This window comes from Ctenopharyngodon idella, chromosome 10 (assembly GCF_019924925.1).
Source record: "Ctenopharyngodon idella isolate HZGC_01 chromosome 10, HZGC01, whole genome shotgun sequence".
Taxonomy (NCBI): domain Eukaryota; kingdom Metazoa; phylum Chordata; class Actinopteri; order Cypriniformes; family Xenocyprididae; genus Ctenopharyngodon; species Ctenopharyngodon idella.
Window position 1 is genome coordinate 48,579,528 of NC_067229.1, and position 24,831 is coordinate 48,604,358.

The 24,831-nt window shown below is 35.9% G+C and overlaps 2 protein-coding genes across 3 annotated transcripts; both read right to left on the reverse strand.

Annotated features, from left to right (window-relative positions):
* Positions 1-1,735: 1,735 nt before the first annotated feature.
* Positions 1,736-13,995, reverse strand: depdc1b (DEP domain containing 1B). Its single transcript, XM_051908639.1, has 11 exons — positions 13,833-13,995; positions 11,285-11,550; positions 10,568-10,706; positions 10,328-10,455; positions 8,246-8,376; positions 8,101-8,148; positions 7,723-7,863; positions 5,826-5,992; positions 5,490-5,666; positions 5,172-5,363; positions 1,736-3,280 (listed from the first exon to the last, which is right to left on the reverse strand). The coding sequence occupies exons 1-11, from the start codon at positions 13,878-13,880 to the stop codon at positions 3,116-3,118; spliced, it is 1,602 nt and encodes a 533-aa protein (XP_051764599.1). The 5' UTR covers positions 13,881-13,995; the 3' UTR covers positions 1,736-3,115.
* A 154-nt stretch (positions 13,996-14,149) lies between these two features.
* elovl7b (ELOVL fatty acid elongase 7b) lies at positions 14,150-17,670 on the reverse strand. 2 transcript variants are annotated; one of them, XM_051908642.1, is made up of 8 exons: positions 17,541-17,670; positions 17,088-17,177; positions 16,816-17,006; positions 16,647-16,727; positions 16,490-16,546; positions 16,298-16,403; positions 15,237-15,373; positions 14,150-15,115 (listed from the first exon to the last, which is right to left on the reverse strand). In XM_051908642.1, exons 2-8 carry the CDS (start codon positions 17,149-17,151, stop codon positions 14,903-14,905), a joined length of 849 nt encoding a protein of 282 aa, XP_051764602.1. In that variant the 5' UTR covers positions 17,152-17,177; positions 17,541-17,670; the 3' UTR covers positions 14,150-14,902. The 2 variants fall into 2 exon arrangements, with proteins under 2 accessions (XP_051764602.1, XP_051764603.1); XM_051908643.1 differs by having other exon boundaries at positions 17,088-17,174; positions 17,541-17,604.
* Between the last annotated feature and the right edge of the window lie 7,161 nt (positions 17,671-24,831).

Here is a 24,831-nt window from a genome sequence, read left to right on the forward strand (position 1 = left end):
TAAATGCTTTTTAAATGTTTTTTTTTTTTTTTTTTTTTGGTTGTGAGACAGCAATTGCACCAATTCTGCAGAATGGACCATATATGAAAAACTATATGAAAATATTGATGATATTTACTCACTGTTAAAGCAAAAGTAATTCTTAGTCATACAGTAATTCCATGTTTGGAATCCTTTTTAAACTTCTATAGAACCTTTTGGGTTCTTTTGATTAAAATGGTTCCAAATGAAAATTTTTGTGGGTTTCAGATATAGCGAATGATAAAACTGTTTCTTCGCTGTATTCTCATGCTATGCTATATTTAAACTCCTCTTTCAGAACCCAACATCTCTCTCTTGTCTCTGGCTGAGCTGAAACTAGATGGAGCCCAGAGGCTTCAGATATTGATCACCAGCTATAAAGGAAAGTGACCTTCAAAAACTCTATCTTCAACTTGCCGGATGATTCACTGCCTTTGAACAGGCCGCTTAAAGAGATGTAATTAATGCGGAAACCTGCATGCCGGCAGCATTTGATTACCTGGAATAGACCAGGGGAGCCCAGGGCCAGCTGGGACGTTTCTGCACGATCAAGGTCTGTTTCAACTCTGGCACACAGAGAATTCACCGCATGCATGTGTTTTGTTTATGTCAGGCGACGGGCTTGTGAAGGAAAAAATATATTGTTGTGAAACTGCATGAGTAATTATATTCATTTGTGAGCATAATTACCACCGGTTTCGTCTGATTTATTTGTAGCTAAATTGCATCTCCTGTTAGACATAATTAGAACCGTGTATTTAGCAGGCATTGTGCTTCTGACTGCATTTCCGGCCATATTTACATGTGTGCAACATGAAGAAATAAGCTATTAGGGTTTAATTTTCATGTCTTCTGCAGCGAGTCCCTTTGTTGCTGTATAAATGCAACACTTCAGAAGGATATGAGAGTGTTTTGAGGTGTATTAAGATGTCTACAAATGTGAACCTGCTTCAGGGAGAAGCTGCAGGTTCTTGTGTTCATATGAGATTATATGCCATTGTGCACTAAAGAGTGAACAATGTTGAACATGTCACTGCAATGACCTTCTGAAACGTCACTGTTTCAGTTCAGTTGAGCTTTATTGACATGACAATTGGACTAGAATTATATATATATAGTATTTTTCTAGTTCCATCGTGGCAGGTTTGTACTAAACATACAGTGATGTTTTTTTGCCAGTTTTCTAAGAGATTGATTATTAGTGCACTACTGACCTCTTGAGGAAGAAAGATGAAATACACTTCAGGGCACAAATAACGTTTAGAACGAATTAAAAACATTGAAATTTATTAAAAGTCTCTCATAGAAATTTTGGTGTATATTAGACATAATAACAATTATTCCTCAAATATATAACATGTTTGTTTTCTTTTATCTGCCTTTCAGTGATATATTGAGTTGTAGTCGTTATTCGCGCCATAATTATTTTTGACAGGACTTGTTGGAATTGTTCAGTCGACGAAATGTCTTTCTGAAAAAAAGATTTACAGACAAAAACTCTGTAAAATAGTTTTGAAAGTTGTGAGTGATGAAAACTACGTGATCTAGGACCTTTATTCAGCGCGGGCCATTATAAAAACCATAAAAACCCGAACCCTCACACCGTCCTTTTTTCCGCGTTAAATTCAATATGGCGTCTTTGTTTTTGTTTAGCATGTCTGTCAGCTTGCGAGATTCTTAACATTCTGAAATGAAATACACAAGAATAACATCATATAATTATATAGATTTATTTTTTTCAATTCAATATTTGTGATCACAGTGCAAACGTCCAAATCAGTAACAATAACTCCAGAATTTGCACAAAATCAAAACATTGGAGACACAAAACTTTGAAAACAGTGTTACTGAAAGAAACACTGAATTAGATGATAAATTCATCCAGCTTTGTACATTAAGTTTGCGATCCATTATTTTAGAAACACATGTAAAAGCTGCCTGGCTTAATCCAGTTTACAGAAAATATCCGGGAAGCCTTAAATGGTATGTATTGAACTATATACTTACAGTACCATTATAAATAGTCAAGTAATACAATTGTGAAGGTTTTCTTTAGTGCTACGTGATGTGTTAAACGTGACACTTTACAAACTATAACTACTTTAAAACCAAACAAAAAGAACCAAAGAAACATGGACTAACAGAGTACCACATACAAACTTACAAACCTACAAAACAGAGAACGAATAAGTATAAAAATAACACCTGTATCAGTAGTTGTAGTGACACTGAGATCTACCTGACAGCATTTATAAATCTATTCTAAGTATAAAATCTGAGTTTTCAAAAGCCATTTTCTAGTGACCAGCACAAATGAATGTTAAACTGATTATCAGTGACAACATGATTTACCAGAACGGAGAACCGAACAGCTGTTAGACGACACCTGCAGCTGGAGGTAAAACTAAACTAATTACAGCTCGTTAAAAATAGAACGCAACTGATTGTAAATGTTACAGATTATTTAAATCAAACGAAATAAAACAACAAACACTATGGATGCCGCGTTTCTGGTTATAATAACATGCTATTTTATAGATAAATCTTTTTCATTATTATTATTCAGGCCCATTCTTAAAGCAAGACACTACAGGTGAATAGGGAAAAAATATGTTATTACACTTTCCCCAGTTAATCAAAGTACATTAAGAAAATTGTTCTCTATTACACGTTTTCTGAAATGTTATTTTAAATATGCAAATGAGGCACGATCTACTTACATATGGAATAATTTGCATACACAAACAGAAATTTAAACTGGATGAAGCAGGTTTGAGAAAGCGTCCTTTAAATGTATGTATTGTAATTGAAATCTACAGACGCAAAGAGATAAAGTTTAATAAAATAAACACTTAAATGTGTCTTATTTCCACTAGTTTGAAAAATTAGCCCAAATTGACCTGTGAATGAAAAAACACTGTAGTGTCTCGCCTTAAAGGGCTCCAATGCACAGCATTATACTTGAGTTAATCCAACAATTCAGTCAACTGATGGCTGATGAGATGAATTTGGTGTTATTTAGATTTAGGATGCCATAGCACCACCTTTACTGTTCAGTAACATCTCTCCTTGATAGTAACACTTCCCATCAGACTCAAGCCCGAAAGCTCCAGCTCCTCTGGAAGGGCTGGAAGGGTTTCTTCAGCGTCAGGAACATCAGCTGTGGTTTGAGTCTCGGCGGTCTCTCTGGGAAAAGCGCCGCCTCACTTTCAGCGGTGGGAAAGCGTCTACGGTAGATGTCGGGATGAGATCTCTGGAACTGACAGCAGAGAAAAATCACATGGGGAAAATAAAGTGTATCTCAGATTTCCCCACATGAAAGCACGAAATATACGGTCAAGTTACCGAACACATTAGCCTTATAGTTTGACATTTAAAGAAATATTCGGGGTATAACAATTTAAGCTTAATGAAGGCTAAAGAAAGCCATTATACAGTATACTTGGGTTTTGCTAGCGTATGCATAGTACTCCTATCATTTTCTCCATAGGGAAATTGATTTTTGATGATAACTCTGAGTTTATTAATCGATGGTATATGCTTTTGTTGAAGCCATCTGTTCTGTCTGTTCACATTATTTCAACTTTTTAACCTCTTAAACGCATACCTTGAGTCTTTCCTCCTTGTTAATTTTTATACCTTCTTATTATTCCTCAATCAATTCGTTATAAACAATATAACAAGAAAAAAATAATAAAATGCCCATTCATTTTTTGAAAAAATTGTATAGGGTCACTGAATCTTTGACTGAATAAGTGCAATGTCTGATCCACAATGATGAAGTGACATTTCACTCATAGTTACTGCAGGCAGAAAACAAAAGAATAGGAAGTATCATCAGCAAAACTTGAAACTCAGCTATTTACTGTAGAGCAATCAAATACTGGTATCACTGTCACTTGATGGTGGATCTGGTGAAGAAGCTGTCAGTGATCAAAATATAGATTTTGAAAATGATATTTTTGAGAATATGTTTGAGATTGCAAATATGAGCCAGATGCTGAATGTACTGGGAAATGAGCTTTGACGAGGACAGTGATGATGGTATAAAACATCAGCTCAAACTGAACCTTTCCAAGCTCCAAAAGGTAACAAAAGATGCATTATTTTTTTCTTCTGTAATTGTTGCTCTAATATCAGGAGAGTTTTATATTATCGCGTCATACTATCCGTGTTACATATAGATCTGGGTCTCCGAATATATTTTAAAATTTAAAAATATCTTGTTTAACAGTGGAACTTGTGGTGAAATCTACATTACCCATGATGATGTAAAGAAAATTCCACCAATCAAATCGTGCTAAAAGAGCTTTTTAGCCCCACCCACTCCCATGATGCACTGCGAATGATGCCATAGGTTGTGGCTGCATCTGAAATTGCATACTTCCCTACTATGTAGTGGGTGAAAAACAAAAGTATGTGACAAAAAAGTATGTCCGAGTTCACAGTTCTCATAAAAGAGTGGGCAAAAAGTACCCAGATGACCTACTACTTCTGGTGAGATTCTGAAGTATGCATACAATGGACACTTTACTATCCCATGAGGCCATGGGAGAGGATTTGAATGGCGGTAAAGCGACGCAACTGACGCTGATAGGCCACATGACAATGACAACATGGCGAATGTAGTACGTACAGATTACATTCATACAAAACATACTTTTTTTAGTGGCCGCAAAGTAAGTACTTATTCAAAATATTCAGTTTGGGCTCTACTAGAACAGGTTTTCATGCTTGAATGTTGATTATTTTCCTCATATTCTCCATTGTTGCAGCTCCTCTCTTCCCAGTCTGTCAGTAACGCTCTGTTTAGTTCCTGTCTCTGTGAAGCCCCTCCTTCTGAAAAGCACAATGTGCTCTGATTGGTCGGCTGGAGCAGTGTGTTGTGATTGGTCAACCGCTTCAAGAGTATTTGGGATATGCCCCGCCCCTTACCATAACCACCAGTTTCAACACTTCTAACTAACTCAATCAGGCCCCACCCCTTTATTCTGCATATGAATTATTTAAATGAGGAATATTGTGAAAAAAGACTACAATGGAGGCGTTTCAGGGAGTTCAGAAACAGACACTGATATAGAGAATAACTCCTGCTGGAGGCTAATGTGGTAATGCACAGCATGCCACAGATCTAAAGAATCCTTTCTAACCTGCTTCAGCTTCTTCTTCTTGTCTTTAATGGACATGTTTTTGTCTTGTATGATGCTCTCCAGCAGTTCCACGATGGCACCTTGAGATCCAGAGACCCTCTGCTGCTCAAACTCCTCTCGGCTGATCTGCCTACAGAACGAGTGAGGTGGAGACGCCATGGAAGCGTCTGTGTCCGCACCGGCGTACTTTATCTTGAACAAACCAAAGCATGTGAGGAAATCAGAATGTGGGGTAAGAAAGAGACGTCAATCACAAAGCTCATTCACTTTATCACATTCATATTTTCCATCAGTTAATGGATAATGTGGGACGCTGACCTGAGCTCTTCTGAGGTGGGACAGATGCTCCTCGACAGATTTTCGCAGGTTGGACGGCACCTTCAGCACACTGTCATGGTTATCAATCAGAAACGTGACCAGCTTTGTGGCCAACAGCTCATCCAAGTCCACCTCATCCGCAGATCCCAGAATGCACCGCGAGAAGGTCTGGACCATCTGCACGAGAGCGTCACCACCCACAAGAGACAGACCGTGTGAAAGCTGCTTGTCGAATCTACTGAACGCTGAGCTGAATTATAAATTAACTATGATGGTTAAGTATTAACAGCTATTTGCCTTTCGTACAGAACATCTATCTGAGGAGCAGTGAGTTACCAGAGTTCGTGCTCCTATGGTGTCGTTCAGAGGGGGCAGTGAGGGGTTGGCACAGACTTTAGCCATCAGACGCATTAACAGCTGCAGTTTACGCCGGTTGGCCGGAGGCAGCAGGAGGAAGCAGACCTGCAGCGCTTCAACCGCAACCGACTGTCGCTGCAGAAGCCCTGCGGGAGGAACATCATTTATACTAATTCAGAGCCTAGTTGATGTGAATCCTTACATTAACAATAAAATAAAATATTATATACACACACTCACACTACCATCTAAAAGTTAGGGGTTGGTAAGATTTGAAGTCTCTTCTGCTCACCAAGGCTGCATTTATTTGATAAAAAATACAGTAAAAATGGTGAAATATTATTACAACTTAAAATAAATGTTTTCTATGTGAATATATGGTAAAATATAATTTATTTCTGTGATCAAAGCTGAATTTTCAGCATCATTACTCCAGTCTTCAGTGTCACATGATCCTTCAGAAATCATTCTAATATGATGATTTGCTGCTCAAGAAACATTTCTGATTATTATCAATGTTGAAAACAGTTGTGCTGCTCCATATTTTTGTGAAAAAACGTTCAAAAGAATAGCATTTATTTGAAATAAGAATCTTTTAAAACAAACTTTACTGTCACTTTTGATAAATTTAATGCATCCTTGCAGAGTAAAGGTATTGTAGTGTGTATATATATATATATATATGTAAAGTAAATTCATATGTATGTATAGTGGAATTTCTAACTTTGTTACGATACCTTGTAAAGTATCGATATTCAATACCATTTTTGCTACCACAGGGAAAAAACGCTGCATATACTGTCATATGAATATTTTTGATATTATTTCTTTTTTTGTCCATCCATTGAAAGTCTTGGAGAGATGACTTTATATGATGAAGCTTTTATTCATATATAAACGTTGATCAATTACCATTACAATTATCTCACAAATATTTGCTAACTCAATTTATTTGTTTTTACACTGGGGTAATTTTGTTGGAATAGCTTACACACAGCACAAGGAAACTTGATTTCAAATGGTAAATTGAATTTAAAAAAGACAAGTAAACAGTAATAAAATAAGAACAAATAAACAAATGATCAACAATAGCACAAATAAATACAATAGAATAAAAATACAAATAAAATAGACTGCTTTATTTTTTTCAGGTGGGTCTAACAGTAGTATTCAGGTAAGAAACAGATAATCAATTAAAGTTACACAGGTTAATCAGTCAAGAGCAGTAAGTGATTTTCTCTTTGTCTTTTGTTGTTTGATTAACATTAACAACATAGAGAGCAGCACGTTTATTAGACTGCTGTCACTTTAAGACCTGACGCACGCACGGATCCAAATACATATTCTTCCTGAACTGTTTATGACTGTTAATGTTAATACTCACCAAGATGGGCATTATGAAATTTTGAGTGTATTTGACCATTAATAAGCCACGAAAAAGAGCTAATTTGGCACTTGGTGGCTTTATTATGTGTGCGCGCTTCGTGAGTGTGAAATCTGCAGAAATTAGTAGAATTATGCGCAATTCCGCTAAAAATTCAGACTCGGTCACACCAACACTACTTAACCAGAGTGAATAAGACGACTGAACGAGAGGAGGCGGGTGCGTGTCAACTTGCTGTCGGAAAGGAGAGCAAGAACGTGCAGCTGGTATCGGTACATACATATCGAAATATCAATATTTTTTACAATACTATGTATGTATACTCGATATTTACACAGAATTCATTCAACGGTTATTAAAAACAGAGAAATCTGAATTCAGACTGTTATCAGTTATCATTTGATCCTAAAAATCTCAAAATGGATGAGTATCGGCTGATTAAATGATACTATGTGCATCACTGATCGTGTGAATAGCTTGTGCATCACTCACCCAAGATACTGACAAATATTTCATACAGATGAAATGTCAAAAGCGGTTCTTTCAGTCTCTGAAAATGTTCCGCAACTGTCCTGAAGACGTCTCTCTCAAACCCTGGATACATGGGCTGCCTGGCGTCACTGCCATGGGGCCCTAAAGATGATTCAGAGATGTATAAAGTATCATAAAACACATCCAAAATCTAAAACGGTTGTAAAATACATGCATACAGACTTCATATTTAATTCCATATTAATATGGCAAGCTGCTTGGCAACCTATAGATAGCCTAATGAACTATATTACTTGGTAAAATAATTGCTTATTGTGATGATTAATAATAAAAGTAATTATTTATTGAACAGTAGTGTCTTTGAGTTGAATCACTCACAGTTTGCCAGGCATTTCATTGCAGATAACACCCAATGAGGCAAGTCCTCTACAGAAAAAAAATATCAGAAACAAAACAGAGAAAGAGATCTGTCAGACATTAACTTTAAGAACATTTAATGTGTTAAGATATAACCCATGCTCACCTGTTTTGTTCTTCAGGACAACAATGCCCTGCTTATTAACACCAAACACATTGTGAACGATGTGCTTCGAGTTCAGAAGTTTGGCATCTAGAACCCCGTCCAGAGATTGGAGCCCCAAAACAGTCTGTAAACTAAAAAGAGAGTTATCTATTAAGGCTAGGCTATCTCAACCAGGCCCCGCCCCTTTATTCTGCATATGAATTATTTAAATGAGGAATATTGTGATGTGTTCTTTCCTTGGAAGGAAACTCAAGACTACAATGGAGGCGTTTCAGGGAGTTCAGAAACAGTGACACTGATATAGAGAATAACTCCCGCTGGAGGGACTTTGTGCTTTGGAACTTTGCAGAGTTTTTTCATGCTCAAAGCCTCAAACAGAAACATTACACCAGTGTTAATTTTGACAGCAAATTTTGATTTAGTTTTAGTCATAGTCTTTTGACTAAAATGCCATTTAGATTTAGTCATTTTATTCATCGGAAATTGTTTTAGTTGACTAAATATCATAAGATTTTAGTCGACTAAATCTACAGTAGATTTAGTCGACTAAAATCTAATTTAGTTAAATTGTAATGCATTAAGTAAGCATTTCTCTAACAATACACAGATCCAATACACTGATACACATCTGATATTCTCCAAACTGTTTATGTTCACTTAAGACAACCAACTGTACTTTACTTGCCAAAATGGACGTTTTTTGACCGTTTAAGTTCAAAAAGACACGAAAGAGAGCTCAGTTCAGTGCTTTTCAGGGATTGACACACTTATCATTGAGGTACTATTATAGTTTTTGTTAAAAAAAAATTTGATTAGATTTGATTTTTAGTTTTTCTGCTTTCATTGTAATTTTAGTTAAAAGTTTTAGAAATGTTTTGGGTTTATGTCTTTTTTGCTTTTAAACGTCATTGTAGTTTTTTTTATTTATGTTTTAGTTATTTTAGCACATCAGGTTAAGCCAAAGCTTGGAATCTTAGATATATAAAAATAATATTTTTTTTTTTTTTTTATTTCAGTTAACGTTTATTTCAACTAATGAAGATTTTTTTATGGTTTTAGGTTTAACTATAATAACCCTTATACTTGTAAAATATATTGAATAATGTGTCAAATAATGTTCTTAGTCTTTCCTTCGTGTGACAGAAGATACAGTAGTTTACTATGAATTAAATAGAAATTAAATTAAGTTAAATACAGTTTGTTGTGTAAACAAAATAACAATAATGACCAGGAAAAAATAATAATAAACCATCCCGCATACACCGGGACTCTTATTCTGAAATGTCTGCAGGCTGCTCATTTAAGTTCAGATGAGGGAGATAAAATATGCATTCTTACAACCGTCTAAAACATATTACCATATAAACATCGTGTAGTAAACATCATCAACATTAGCTTGTAAGCAATCGCTTGGCATAAATGTGTGCTATTCATTAATTGTGAAGCGGTCTGAAGTGCTGCTGCATGAGCCTGTAGAGCGCGCAAGAGCGCCGCTTTTCCAGCGGTTAGATCAGCACGTTACACTTCAAATGTGCGCATCTTCCACACAGGACAGCAGTCCTGACTAGATATCTTCCCAAATCGTCCCTCTCTATCATTTTTGTTTCGTTTTTATTCACTGACGAAAATGAGAGTAGATTTTAGTCATAGTTTTAGTCATTCAAAACACATTTTTATTTAGTCATCGTCTCGTTTTCGTCCGTGAAAAAATGTTGTTATATGACATGTTATAGCCAGATATGACAGTGTAAGTAACTGAAAGTAAGTCGCAGACGCTCAAAACACAATCATCTTCATTAGAAGTAGTGACACTAAATGATCTTACCAGTGCTGATGCTGCTCTTTGTCCTATTGCGGTCTTTGATCTTGAAATTAGCTGATGATAAATAAAACGCAGCTCATATCTGTTGCTTTCGTTGACGTGAACACTGTTCAATTTGCATATAGCGTGGGAACTGAAGAATTCGTTTTGCGGAGACACATTTATGTGGCCAAGTGTAAACAAATCAGATAGCGATCCGATCAGTAAAAACACATGAAGTGACCAGGTGTAAACAAAACAAAAAATCTGTTGATGCTTACTGTGTTAGTGTCATTGACTTCCATATCTGGTCCACGTGTTTCGGGGTTAACTCTCTCCTCCGGATTAACCGGCATTCCGGCACCTCACCAATGGCGATGCTGTGCCTCTTATTCCACGACTCGGAGTTCTAAAATCAAAATAACATTTTAGGAACTTACAAAAACTATATGAAACTATGCTCAGTAGGTTTAACATTGTAAATGGCACCAGAAAGAATAAATTTTTACGTCTTCTCCTACCATAAGAGGCTTCATGGGGATCTTCTCCGGCATTGAAATCTCCTCATAGTCATCCCAGTGTGGGATTCTGGGAACTGAGATATGATCTCTTACAGGTGGACGCACAGGAACAGGCTTCAGAGGTGATTGTGGAGGAAATCTGACAAATTTAAAGCATTTATTATTAATTATTTTGAAATACAAAACAATTATTTATTTTTTTTGTAGTACAATGCAATATACACTACCGTTCAAAAGTCTGGGGTCCGTAAGATTTTTCTTGAGCAGCAAATTAGCATATTAGAATGATTTCTGAAGGATCATGTGACACTGAAGACTGGCGTGATGATGCTGAAAATTCAGCTTTGATCACAGGAATAAATTACATTTTAAAAATATATTCACATAGAAAACAGCTGTTTTAAATTGTAAAAATATTTCACTATTTTTACTGTACTTTTGATCAAATAAATGCAGCTTTGGTGAGCAAAAAAAAAAAAAAGATTATTATTATTATTTTTTTTTTTTTAAACGTAAAACCCCTAGACTTTTGAACGGTATATATATATATATATTTAATTTATAGCTTTTTTAAAATTTATAATTAATGTATTAAATATATATATATTTTTTTATAATTATATATATATATTCAGTACAATACAGAGCAGTTTCAAAGCAGCTTCACATTAATAAACAGGAAAACAATGCCATTCATTAAAGATTCTTTTGAAGCACCTGTATAGATGCCCGTTGTCCTCAAAGTCCTCTTTACCAAACCGTCCTTTGACATCCTCGATGACGTGATTTTTGAGGAATTTCCGGAGTAACTGGAGCGTTTGATAGCGCGTCACCTCCGGCCCGAAGTTCTGGTTTTGTCTGAGCAAATCGTGGAGGAAGTCGACAGCCTCAGCTCCGGTGAAACTGTGATCGTAACTCCTGAAATGAGCCCAGTGACGTCTGACAGGCATTCCACCACGGAAGAGCATGATGGTCTCATTCCACTGGAAAAAAGAAAAGACATTTCAGATTTAATGCAGTTTTTCCTGCCACTTGTTGAGAATTGGTAAATTTACATTGTAACAATGTTGTGGTATTTCTTCTAATTAACTATTTTGTGTGTCCACATGAAAACCTAATATTAATATTTTATTAATAACAAAAATTGGAGTAAATGGTATTTTTTGAAACTAGTTACCACTGTGAATGTTGTTGCAAAGGAGTTTATCTTCTGGGATCATTAAAGTGCATCTAAAAGTTATGGGTTTCTCTGATGCTTGCTTAATGTTTTAGATTCACAGCTGTAGGGTAAATCCAGGTAAACTATTCTTGTATTTTGTTCTTCACAGATCACCCTTAATAATGCATTGATGATTTTCTTTAGATGGTTTACCTGTCATATCAATCACAGCCCAGAGAAACAACACTGATTATGGGTCACTGACGAATAAGGTTTTTAAAAGTGTAAAAAACATAATGGAGATATAATTAATTTTGAAGTTTTATTAAGTGTTATGAATGAGATTATGTGGTTTTTATAATCAATTAACACTGCTTTTGTCATTTTTTACAAGATGGACAAAATTTGTCACAAAAAAGTCATTCGGTTTAACCAAAATTTTGGTTTTACCGAATGACACTTTTTGGTTATACCACATGACAATATTTTCAAACAATGTTAACAGGCTGATATCTAGCTAGCTAGCAAAAAGGACAATCAAACATTTTATATTTAGTACAAGTTATTAAAATATTATAACATTTTCCATGTTTTATAGCGGTTGTACCAAATGACCTGATGTTTCGGGACATGCGTATGAGCAAGTGAAAACATGAATTTTTCAAATAGTTAAAAGAGTTAGTTACTTTGCTTCATGACCATGTGGTCCTTTGCAGGTGTCTGAATGATGTCACATCCTGTCACATGATATTGACCACATGACTTGATCCAAAATGGTCCCTTTATATTGGTTACTCCGAATGACAATGAAATTCATTTTTCCGGACATTCTTTCTCATAACAAAGCAACGACTTCTACACATAATTTTAATACCATTTTGCACTATGTTGATATATGATGTTATAAAATCATGCCAGAATAAAAAATACATACATTTATTACATTTAAAGATATTTTAATCACAAATGAAATGGCTGTATTGGCCTTTGGACGGTTAAACCGAATGACCTTTTGACACTTCAAAACCTTTAAAATACCTTAAAACCTTGGATGTCATATCTTTGTTTTTTATTAAGGCCTTCGGACAAAAAAAATAAAATGACCTTTCACGTCATTGACCCTTATATAGTAACAGGAGTGGCAAAATTTTATTTTAAATATGCAAATGAGGCATTCTCTAATTAAATACGCACTAATTAGCATACATTCCCAAAAACAGAAATCTGAACAGTGGATAAATCCATGTTCAAAATTCTTGTTTCATTTTTGTGACATAAAAGAGATCAAAGTTTTTACAGAAGAGATTTTTGATATGTCCTTTTATCACTCCATATATCATAAAAATACTGTCAACAGCCAGAAAAAATCACCATGTTTTAGGAATATGTGATATATTATGTTATATAATAAAAACCTTCAGAATATAGATAGGAATAAAACTGTAAAGTTTGTATGTAAATGCTGAAGAGGAGATTTCTGGCTTAGTGCAGGAGAAAAAACGTCTTTAAATGTATGTATTGTACTTGAAATCTACAGACGCAAATATATAGTTTAACATGAAAAACTACTATAGTAATTTATAGTAAATACTATAGTATTTTTGAACCATACTACAGTAAAGTACTTGAATTAATTTGCTAATATAACAACTATAGTAATATAAACAAATTACTTTACCCAATACTGTACTAAGTTTTCTACAATTATAGGGCATATTATACTACAATATACACTACAGTTTACTGTAGTAAAAACTAAAGTATACTACAGTATTTATTACAGTTTATCAGTTCACTAGTTACTACAGTACGCTGTAACATTCATTAAAGTGTTGTAAATTATACAACCATTTACTATAGTATGTTTATAAACACTATAGTATTTACTATAGTATTTTTTCATGTCTTTCCACTAGTCAAAAAGTTATAGAAGCAAAATAGCCTAAAGTGTATGAAAAAACAAAGGTTTACTGATATGTGTGTGGCCTTATATTATTGTAATATATTTGAACAAAAAAAGTTTAAAGAGAGACTAAAGTTACACATAAAATCAGCTCACGTGAAGCGTAAAATCAACGAGCGAAAAGTTTCAAAAGTTATTCTTACCAATTTTGTTGCCCTATAAGGCCCAGGTCCAATCATTTTACCATCCATTTTAGCTCTATTAAGTTTTAACAGCCTATATACTTATTATTTATCCATTTAATGCGTTTATCGGTGTAAACATCTCCACGCCAGTTACTTCACTTTTGAAAACCGAGACGTTCCTGCCAATGATGTGATTGGCACACGAAACCAACCACGTGATGCCGCTTTACCAAATATGGGCATCAGCTCTACCGGAGTTGCCAAAGTGCAGCATGGGAGGTGTAGTTTAACTGAAAAAATTAAGTAAACGTAATGAAATCACTAGAACACAGAGATAGTGACAAATAATTTATTTTGTTTCACTATAAAAGCACTTCGATTTCTTTCACAAAATTGGAAATTGATTTTAAAAGACAAAAACAAGGAAAAACAAATCCTGTGGTATTGTTCTGGTCTTCCATTTCCTCACATCAGTAGAATATAAAAGCATAACAGGTAATTCCTACAAATCAATTTCATTTTTTTTTTTTTAAAAAGATCACATTAAGAAAACATCAACATTAAATAAAGAATAAATAAATCACACATCATAAACACAGTAACTTCAGATGATGTCACTTCTGCAGCACAGGTTCGAGCACAAGAAGGTCGATCAGTCAGGTGTTCCTCAAGGGTCAAAGGGCCTCGGGCTCATTCAGTTACAACTAAAACACAACCTTCAAAAACCCTTTTTAGCAACAAACGTCAATCACCTTTGCTCTCATAACCTCTGCATATTTGGCCAGCAGTTCAATCATATTCCAAAGCTGATAATTTCAATATTTACAGGTAAATTGGTGGACATAAATACTGTACTTCCCACCCCATACTCATTTCAAAGCCTTAAGTGAAGACAACAAAAATGAGGACAGCTTCTCTAGTGAAACACCAGTGTGCAAATTCTGAAGTCTTAAATCCAGTGATAAGGTGGCGGTATTCCACATTAGTTTTAACATAAAACAGGGGAGTGGAACTTGAACGCATGAAATAAAAAGGAATATTCCCACTTAACAGGTTAGAGCTTCACTTTTAGGTGGCCAAGGGAAAGATCACTCTGATTTTTTGAGAAGGTAGTTTCCGTTCTGGAGCACTTTGGGTAGTCTCTTGCCCTTGGTGTAGGCGTGATAGTAGAAGTTGAGGAACAGGATCAGGAAGATCAGCCCATACAGACCAATGACGTAGAGGAAGACGGGGAACTGGTAAGGACAGTCCTTCATGAAGAAGAACTGGCCGATGTGAGCAGTGACCAGCACAAACTGAACCTGACACAAACAGAACGGTCAAGTTAAAACCAGTTTAGAGAGTTTCCACGTCAAAAGCCTGAATTTCGACAGCAAAAAGGCATTCGGGATGGGTGGATAAGCTTGTGAAAGATTAACTTACCAGCTGGATGGTGGTCATATACTTTTTCCACCACAGGTACTTCTGGTAGGCAGGTCCCATGGCAGAAAGAGCGTAGTAGGAGTACATTATGACATGGACGACGCAGTTCAGCAGGGCGTGGAAAGTTCCCAGACCACCTAAGAAAGCCAAATATACCATTAGCATTTAATAGCGTTCGTTAAATAAATATTTAACCCAAAAATAAAAAGGACTTCATAGAACAAAAAAGTATGGAGCCCCGCACATGACATGAGAAAAAAAAAAAAAAAAAAAAAAAAACCAATTCGTTCCCTCTATTTGTTAATTCGTGCACACAATTTACTCATTTGTTCCCTCAATTTTCTAAATCACACATGATTTACTATTTACTAATTCGTTTCCTTGATTTGCTAATTCGTGCGCACCATTTACTAATTCGTTCCCTCAATTTTTCTAAATCACATGCACGATTTACCATCTAGTTCCCTCGATTTGCCAAGTTGCGTGCATGATTTACCAATTCGTTCCCTTGATTTATTAATTCGTTCTCTCAATTTTCTAAATCACATACATGATTTACTTCCCCTCAATTTGCTAAATTGTGTGCACGAGTTACCAATTCGTTCCCTCAATTTTCTAAATCACACGCACAATTTACTGTTTCGTTTCTTCGATTTCCTAATTCATGTGCACGATTTACGATTTTGTTCCCTTGAGTTGCTAATTTGTGCGCACTATTTACTATTTTGGTCCCTCGATTTGCTAAATCATGCGCACCATTTACTAATTCGTTCCTTCAATTTGTTGATTTGTGCACTATTTCATAACTTTATGTCATTCCAAATCTCGTAAGACTTTCGTTCATCTTCGGAACACAAATGAAGATATTTTTAATGAAATCTGAGAGCTTTCTGTGCCTCCTTTGATAGAAAGCACTCAGATTTCATTAAAAAGATCTCCATTTGTGTTCCGAAGATGAACGAAAGTCTCACGAGGTTTGGAATGACATGAGGACGAGTAAATGACAGTTTTTATTTTTGGATGTACTGTCCCCTTTAAGTGTCAGTCGTATAATACTTTACCTGGGGCGAATCGGACCCCAAACCACCATGTGAAGGGCATGATGGAGTGATGGTAGACGTGAAGGAAAGTAACTTGGCTGTTCTTTTTCCTCAGGACAAAGAAAATCTACAGAGACAAAAAGGAACAAGAGGAGGTTTAGCATCGGTAGTCCATTGTAAAACTGGTTTTGAATGCAAAAGAGACCCACTTACAGTGTCAAGCATCTCAATGAACTTGGAGAAGTAGTACAGCCAGCAGGTCCATGCCATCTAAAAAAGAAACAAGATCGTAAAGGAAATGCCAAGTTGTCGCACGCGTCATCTGACAGTAACAAATGCACAATGGAAAGAATTTGCTCCATTCACATACCCTGAGAGCCTGAGGAGAACTGGAATAATCAACGATGTCACACCCATAGGTGTAGCCGTTCGCCCAACCAGACATGAGAAACTGCAAGAAGGTGAGAGAGAGAGAATGATAAACACACAGATACAAGGGAGGTGTGATGCAACAGAGACGGAGTTCACGAAGGACAAACCTCATAAATCATGTAGAGGGAAAACACCACAATGCTGAAGTTATAGATGATCATGGGACGCTTGAGGTCAAAGGGCTTGCGGTTTTCCATTAGCCGAGGTCCCAGTGATGTCACAAAGTAGACGTAGGAAGCGATGATGATCGTTTGAGGGAATGGGGAGGCCATGAGCAGCCAGTTCCCAGTCCGTGGATCTAGAAGTGACGCAAAAGACGTCTTATTTTCAAGCCAGAAACTTCACGGTCATGCTGATGCTGATGCTGATGCAAACTCACCTGCTTCCTTAATCCACTCATCATACAGAAGAACGGCTCTTGAGGTCAGTGTGTTGAAAGCCATGTCTGAGGAGTCTTTAGGCTTATCTTCTAGAGAAAAGAAGATCAAATCATCAGCAAGACTTTTAAATAAACTTGTTAATGTTTGCCTGAAGAAGGAAGCTGAGCTACAAGATAAACCTCTAGGAGGGCTTTCCCAAAAACTCATACTAGTGATGCCACTCCCAAAAGAGACAACACCCAAACAACTGGAAAGACGTGAAATCTCAGAAGATTCCAGATTATTCCAATTATCTTAGTATTTCAGCTAGGTATTTAGTATTTCAATAGCTTGAAAACCATCTAAACTTTATAGAAGGGCGATACGTGTTTTCAAACCACTATGTTTACTTCAAAAGTAAACATTTAGTCTAGGAAATCTCATAAACAAGAATCCTACGACAAAACTCAAACCTTAAAACCCGACGTTGTGCTCCTTCCACGCTCTGCCTTCTTCGCTCTGCTCCCGGTGTCAATTGCAAAACTTGTAATAAACCTGCAGTTCTTATACAACCTGTAATCCTGGCTCCGCCCACAATTATTCATATATGGAGATTCCGTCCCATGAAACTTCCGGAATTTAGGTCGAAACTTTGAGGCGTCCGCTCATTGGCGTTTCCATGGTGGCTCGAATGAAAATATGAGCGGAACGCTGTACGAATGTCAACAGCAGGTGTGTTTCATTATTTTGCCCCCGGAAAAAAGGCTTGGAAATGGTGGACGATGTGCAAATATTCAAAAAAGGTCAATATACGAAAAAAAAAAAGTCTTTTTTTTTACCTCAAAATCAACATAAAACGGGGCTAGTAGTCACACTTACAACATTCTCAAGGTCGGTTTATCCTTGAAGCTCAATTTCTGTCTAGACACATACCTGAAAGATTACAAATAAGCTATTTAACACAGCTACTGTTGTGTTATTGTCCAGCGAAAAAGATACATGTTGATCTTTAGTTACAAAAATGTGATAGCCTACTAGAATTAGCTTAAAGGGATAGTTCGCCTAAAAATGAAATGTCTGTCATCATTTACTCAGACTCAAGTTGTTCCAAAGCTGTATTAATTTGTTTCTTGTGCTGAACACAAAAGAGGATAATTTGAAGAATGTCAGTAACCAAACAGTTTTTGGTCCCCATTGACTCCCATAGTATTTTAATTTATATGGCAGTCAATGGGGACCAGCAACTGTTTTGTTTACCACAATCCTCAAAATATCATCATTTATGTTCAATTGAAGAAAGAAATGAATACAGGTTTGGAACAACTTGAGGGTGAGTAAATGATGACAGAATTTTCATTTTTGGGTGAAATATCCCTTTAAGAGGCAGAATTATAGGCTACTAATAATACTCAAATTATAATATTTATATAATTTAGTATAATAATGACAAAATATTGCAGTAATAGGAATTAAAGGAAAAATAGGCTTTATTTTCAAAATCTAATGTATTTTTACTTTTGATTTTAAAGTGAAATGTCCTGTTGACTTCCATCACCCTGGTTTCAGTTTCAGGGCTGGGTCGCCCCATCACTGAAGACAATTAGTCTGAATGAGCAGAGGGGTTCTGTTGCTTTCGGAGTCATTACTGCACAATAGAAGAGCCATACATTGTTGGGTGTGAATAATAAAACTAAGCTACGGGTGGAAAAAGAAGGGTGTATGTTAACCAGACGGAAATGAAAACACAGGCCCATTGATCCCAGGATTTATATGGCTTATTTCACACATTGTTTGTATTTTTATTTGTGCATTATGTAAACACATGTTTTGTCCATTGCACTGCTCCTTTAAATTGAGTTGCAGATATTGCATGCTATGAGTAATTAAAGTGCATTAACTAATTTGAAACAATGCAAACGCAGAATAAATGCTTTTAATGAGCCTTCAAGGGACTGATATTTGATTTTGGATCTCTAGACTTCTAGAATGCACATGAACACGATTTTGAACATTGAGCAACACATCAGGTAACCCTGAACATACCTGAGCTGTGACAAACATTTCAGACCAGACGGATCTGTTTTTTTTTTTTTTTTTCTTCAGAGAAAAAAATGATGCCATTGTGATAAACCACTGATGTCACAGCAAAAGGCTCACCTTCTTAAAGGGATAGTTCACCCTAAAATGAAAATTATGTCATAAATTAATCACCCTACTGTTGTTCTTTTGCTGTACGCCCTTCTTTCTTTAAAGCCACAAAAGGAGAATTTTTAAAAAGTGTCTTGCTCACACTCGCCCATATAATGGCAGTGAATAGCGACCAGCTTTTTAAAAAAGTAGGGATGCACGATTTTGGCAACCATATCGGTTTCAGCCGATATATGTTCATTTTCAATGTTATCGTTATTGGCCCGATAAGAAAATTTGGCTGATATATTAAAGCCGATAAATAATGGATTATTTCCTTCAGCTGAGGCACTTCAGATGTGCACTGTTCGCCATTATGATCTTGAATTGCTTGAAATATGATTGGAATCACTTCAAAAAGGAAAATACGACAGTCTGTCATATAGGCTACATAATATTATAATGAGAATATTATAATTGTGTGTTTGGGACATGGCTTTTAATGGTGAGACTTTTGTTTTTGTAATCAGGCTCACAAAAATTATATAAAAATTTGGATTTAGATTTATCGGTTAATATATGGTTATCGGTTTTTAAATATAAAGTTTATTTATCGGCCAAAATTTTCATATCAGTGCATCCCTACGCAAAAGTATTACAGAATTAACCTATGCGACACGTGCCACATATATCCAAGTGTTCTGGGGGTTTACAATATGAAATTTAATCCAAAAATCCTGACCTTGGCTCTTCTGTGCACGACACACGTTCATGAGACTCTATTAGCGACGCAGTTCACTCTGTCTCGCCTAGAAAAACACATAAGTTGTGAGAAATCAAGATTAATAAAAACACGACATGTAATGCAACGCCTAGAAATCTCCAAAAAAGCATCCGTTTACATTTTTCACTGAGATGAATATCTCCGGACCAGAACTCCGTTTGTCTGATGATAGTCAGAATAATGTGATACTTCTTGTTACGATGAACACAACGGATATATTCACCTCAGAGAAGAAGGTACATGGATTGTATTTCATGTCATGTTTTCATTCATCTTGATATCTCACAACTTGTGTGTTTTTCTGGGCGAGACAGAGTGAACTGCAGCGTAAATAGTCTCATGAACGCGCATGTCGCGCACAGAAGATCAACGGCCAAGGTCAGGATTTTCATTAAATAATACATTAAATTTAAAGGGTTAGCTCACCCAAAAATGAAAATAATGTAATTTATTACTCACCCTCATGCCGTTCCACACCCATAAGACCTTCGTTAATCTTCGGAACGCAAATTAAGATATTTTTGTTGAAATCCGATGGCTCAGTGAGGCCTGCATAGCCAGCAATGACATTTCCTCTCTCAAGATCCATTAATGTACTAAAAACATATTTAAATCAGTTCAGTTCAAAATAACGACTTATATAGTGATGGCCGATTTCAAAACACTGCTTCCTGAAGCTTCGGAGCGTTATGAATCAGCGCGTCGAATCAGCGGTTCGGAGCACCAAAGTCACGTGATTTCAGCAGTTTGGCGGTTTGACATGCGGTCCGAATCATGATTCGACACGCAATCAGGGTGTCATAACGCTCCGAAGCTTCAGTTTTGAAGTCGGCCACCAAAAATATTCTCGTCGCTTTATAATATTAATATTGAACCACTGTACTCACATGAACTGATTTAAATATGTTTTAGTACATTAATGGATCTTGTGAGAGGAAATGTCATTGCTGGCTATGCAGGCCTCACTGAGCCATTGGATTTCAACAAAAAATATCTTAATTTGTGTTCTGAAGATGAACGAAGGTCTTACGGGTGTGGAATGACATGAGGGTGAGTAATAAATGACATTATTTTCATTTTTGGGTGAACTAACCCTTTAATGTCGTATACCCCCAGAACAATTCTGTGATACTTTTGCTTCTTTTTTAAAAAGCTTCATGCCGGTCGCTATTCACTGCCATTATATGGATGAGCACGAGCTGGACATTTTTATTTATAAAATCTCCTTTTGTGGTCCATAAAAGAAAGAAGGGCATACGGCATTAGAACAACACCAGGGCGAGTAATTTATGACTAGGGTGAACTATCCCTTTAAATATGTTATCTGTGTTCTTCTATAAACTATAAATTGCATAAACATTGTAGCTAAGAGAGCAAACTGAGAGAAAGGAACCTCTCACTCTTAGAAAAAAACGGTTCAGTGATTCTATATAGAACTCTAGGTTTGTTGACTCAATTTTAAACAACGCTTAATGCAAAAAAAGGCTCTATAGACCTTATATAGCCCCGCCCCTTTTCTGCGATCGTTGTGTTCTGTCTTCCGGTAAGATCTTACGGATTTATGAATCCTCCGAATCCTTCCCGGTCATTTGTTATAACATCCACTTCAAACATTACAATGCTCATGATCATTTTCGTTAAGTAAATCCACCAGCTAATTACACTTCGACAGCGATGCCATAGAAATATACAGAGCCACCGCAAAAACATAAGTTCAAACACAAAATTTAAAGATGGCTGCGCACCTGAAATATCTTAAATTATTGCATTTTCATGTTTAATGGGTTATTATAATTTTTTCTAGTGATCAAGTATGTTTACAAGCTGCTAGATTTAAGTTTAATTACAATTAAAAATGAATTAAAACCAAATTAAGTCCAATTTATAAAGTCCATAAAATCCTTAAATCGTTCCCCTAAAAGGTTCTATATGAAGTTATAGAGTGCCATCTAATCTCTAAAAAATCTGCTCAACGCAAGAACCCAATAAACCAGAACGCTGATGGCAAGAAGGAACTTCTTTCCTCACGTCAAGATTGTTCTCTTCAGTAAATGACAGCGACACAAAAAATGTTGTGATAGTGTGGATGAATTCCAATGTAAAGGACTCATCTGAATGAAGTTATTACAGAAACTTGAGTGTTCCTGTTCTTGTTACTCAGAGAAACCGGCTAATCGAGCTCTGTCTGGATGGAGCCAGATTCATCACTACATACTATTGTCTTAGGGGCTGTTTACACGACAACATTTTCAACTAAAAACAGAAAACTTTTTATACGTTTTGGCCGTTCATTTACACAACAACTGCGTTCTGGGGGGCTGAGAACCCAAAGTGCAAGTTTTTGAAAACGATTACTTATTGTTATTGTCCGTTATTACCGTTATTGTCTCGTTGTAAACGCGGATTTGTGAAAATGGTGGCGTTATGCACATGCGTATCTCATGTTCAGTCTACAGGAACGTAGATTTTCTTTACAAAGTGACTTCGCCAACTACTGACATGAATAATTCGGCGATTCTAGTTCCATGTGAACGTGGATGGTTTTGACAACATTAGTTGTCTGTTCGCGAAAAACGAAGAAAAAAAACTTCTCCGTTTTTATATTGTCGAGTAAACGAGCCCTTATTGTACTAGGGATCTGTGGAGACGATGTATAAACAGATATTGGCGATAAAATATATAGAATTTTAATTAATTAATAAAGTTTTCTAGTCTTATTAGTGGTGGTTGAAACTGAAAAGGCTGGAGCTCATAAACTATAATAATGTCTAGACTAATTCCAATGGGTTTCAGTGCAGATGGAGGTTATGACTGTTATATTTTATATATACGTTACATAAGCACATAACTATGTGTTGCTGTGTACTTCACAGCTTTTGTTGTTAAAATACTTTACAGAAACCCTTGCAGAAAAATGCAGTATACAATGTAGTTAGTACAAACACTTAAAATAAACAAAGGTGGTTGTGACATCACAAAAATGTGAATTATGCTACTCATACAACAGGTTCGGCTGGAAAAGTTAAAGAGCACTTGTCTGTTTTTGAACATGATACACATCTTGTTAAACACAATAATATAGTATGTTCAATAATGAGATTATGAATCCCTTTGGTTGTAGCCATTCAGTATGTTTGGATGCTGTTGCTCTTGTTGTTATGAATATTAGCTACCGTTAGGCTACATGAAGGTAAAAAAGATCTTTGTATGCACTCATATCAATTACATATCTGAGGTTGAAATTCACAGTTGAAATTCCAAATTCATGACATTTATTCACAACGGTAGTCTTAAAGTATTTTGTGTAGAACTCCAAATAGAACTGAAGTTTAACTGGTGTTCTTGACTTAAAGCCAAGTTGACCAGGATAACTATAGCATCTTAATGGACTAATTATGCCTCAATTGCAATTATGTTCAATGGCAGAGGTAGGGCAGATTCTGTGTCTTAGCAATATAGTTTATGATAAATATTTTGTAACTTTATATTCTAACTCTTTTGGCAGAGACCTCAGGTCCTTGAGTTATTCCGCCTGAGGGCGGCGCTCTAATGTTGATTGACAGGCACGCTTAGAATGCTATCTTAATGTAGTATTTATCGCATCCGAATGTTGTTTTAGAATGTTGTGGAGGAATTCTGGTGAGGAAAACAAAGTCATTTCTATTCTCAGAACAAAACAAACACAACAGAACTAGCCTGTATAAAGGCTGTTCACATGAGCACGTTTACACTTTAATTAATTTAATACATTATACTAATACACGCATACCTGAAGCGGATTGATATCGTTTTTGAAGTGAGGTTTATGTAAGATAACGAGAGCGCGCTGCAGTTCCATTTTTCACCACAGAGTGATTTGCAATGGAAGATTGTGGGGCGCTGTTGAGCAATTCCTCCGAATGAATCAACCGTTTATATTGGTTTTGTTTTGGCTTATAGAACTAATCAATTTCTTAGAGTTAGACGAGCATTTTACCTGGTAACAGTTATACACATTGTTTATATTCTGTGTATATTATGCTGTACTGTATTGTGCTATATTGTATATGACTCCAAATATTGTTTTGTACAACATTTTATAATGTTTAAAGTTGTGAGGTCCTACTAGATATTTCTGAAGAAAGTGTGCTTAGTCATGCAAATTTGCCACGGTAATCTGTTCTGAGTGGTTGCCAAGGTGTTGCTATGTGATTGCTAATGTGTTCTGAGTGAATTTAAATGTTTACATTGAAGGCCTGTTCACATCAAGGATGATAAAAGTTCTAAAATTGTTCTAAATATGAAAGAATAGCAAAGTACACATCACAACTATAACGATAACGATGTAGAGAAACGATATCGTTGGAATCACGATTTTTTTGTCCAGCGGATGAACGGTAAAATTATTGACAGCCAATCAGAATCCATCCTGCTTTAAAGAGCTCGAGCATTTAAAGGGATAGTTCACCCAAAAATCAAAATTCTGTCATCATTTACTCAGCCTCAAGTTGTTCCAAACCTGTATTAATTTCTTTCTGAACACAAACATTTTTTTTTTTTTTTTGAAGAAGAAGAATGTCGGTAAACAGTTGATGGGCCCCATTGACTTCCATAGTATGGGAAAAAAAATACTATGAAAGTAAATGGGGTCCCATCCAGTGTATTAGATGACTGAATTTTCATTTTTGGGTGAACTATCCCTTTAATACTTTACATAATATTATTCATATTATCTGTTTATTCATAATAATTAATGTCTCATTATGTCCACTAGAGTGCGCCAAATACTAGATTTTCGTGATCTCCACATCTTACAGAGAACTCTCTTTATTCCATAATCACTCCTTCTGTGTTACAGACACTTACTAGGAATA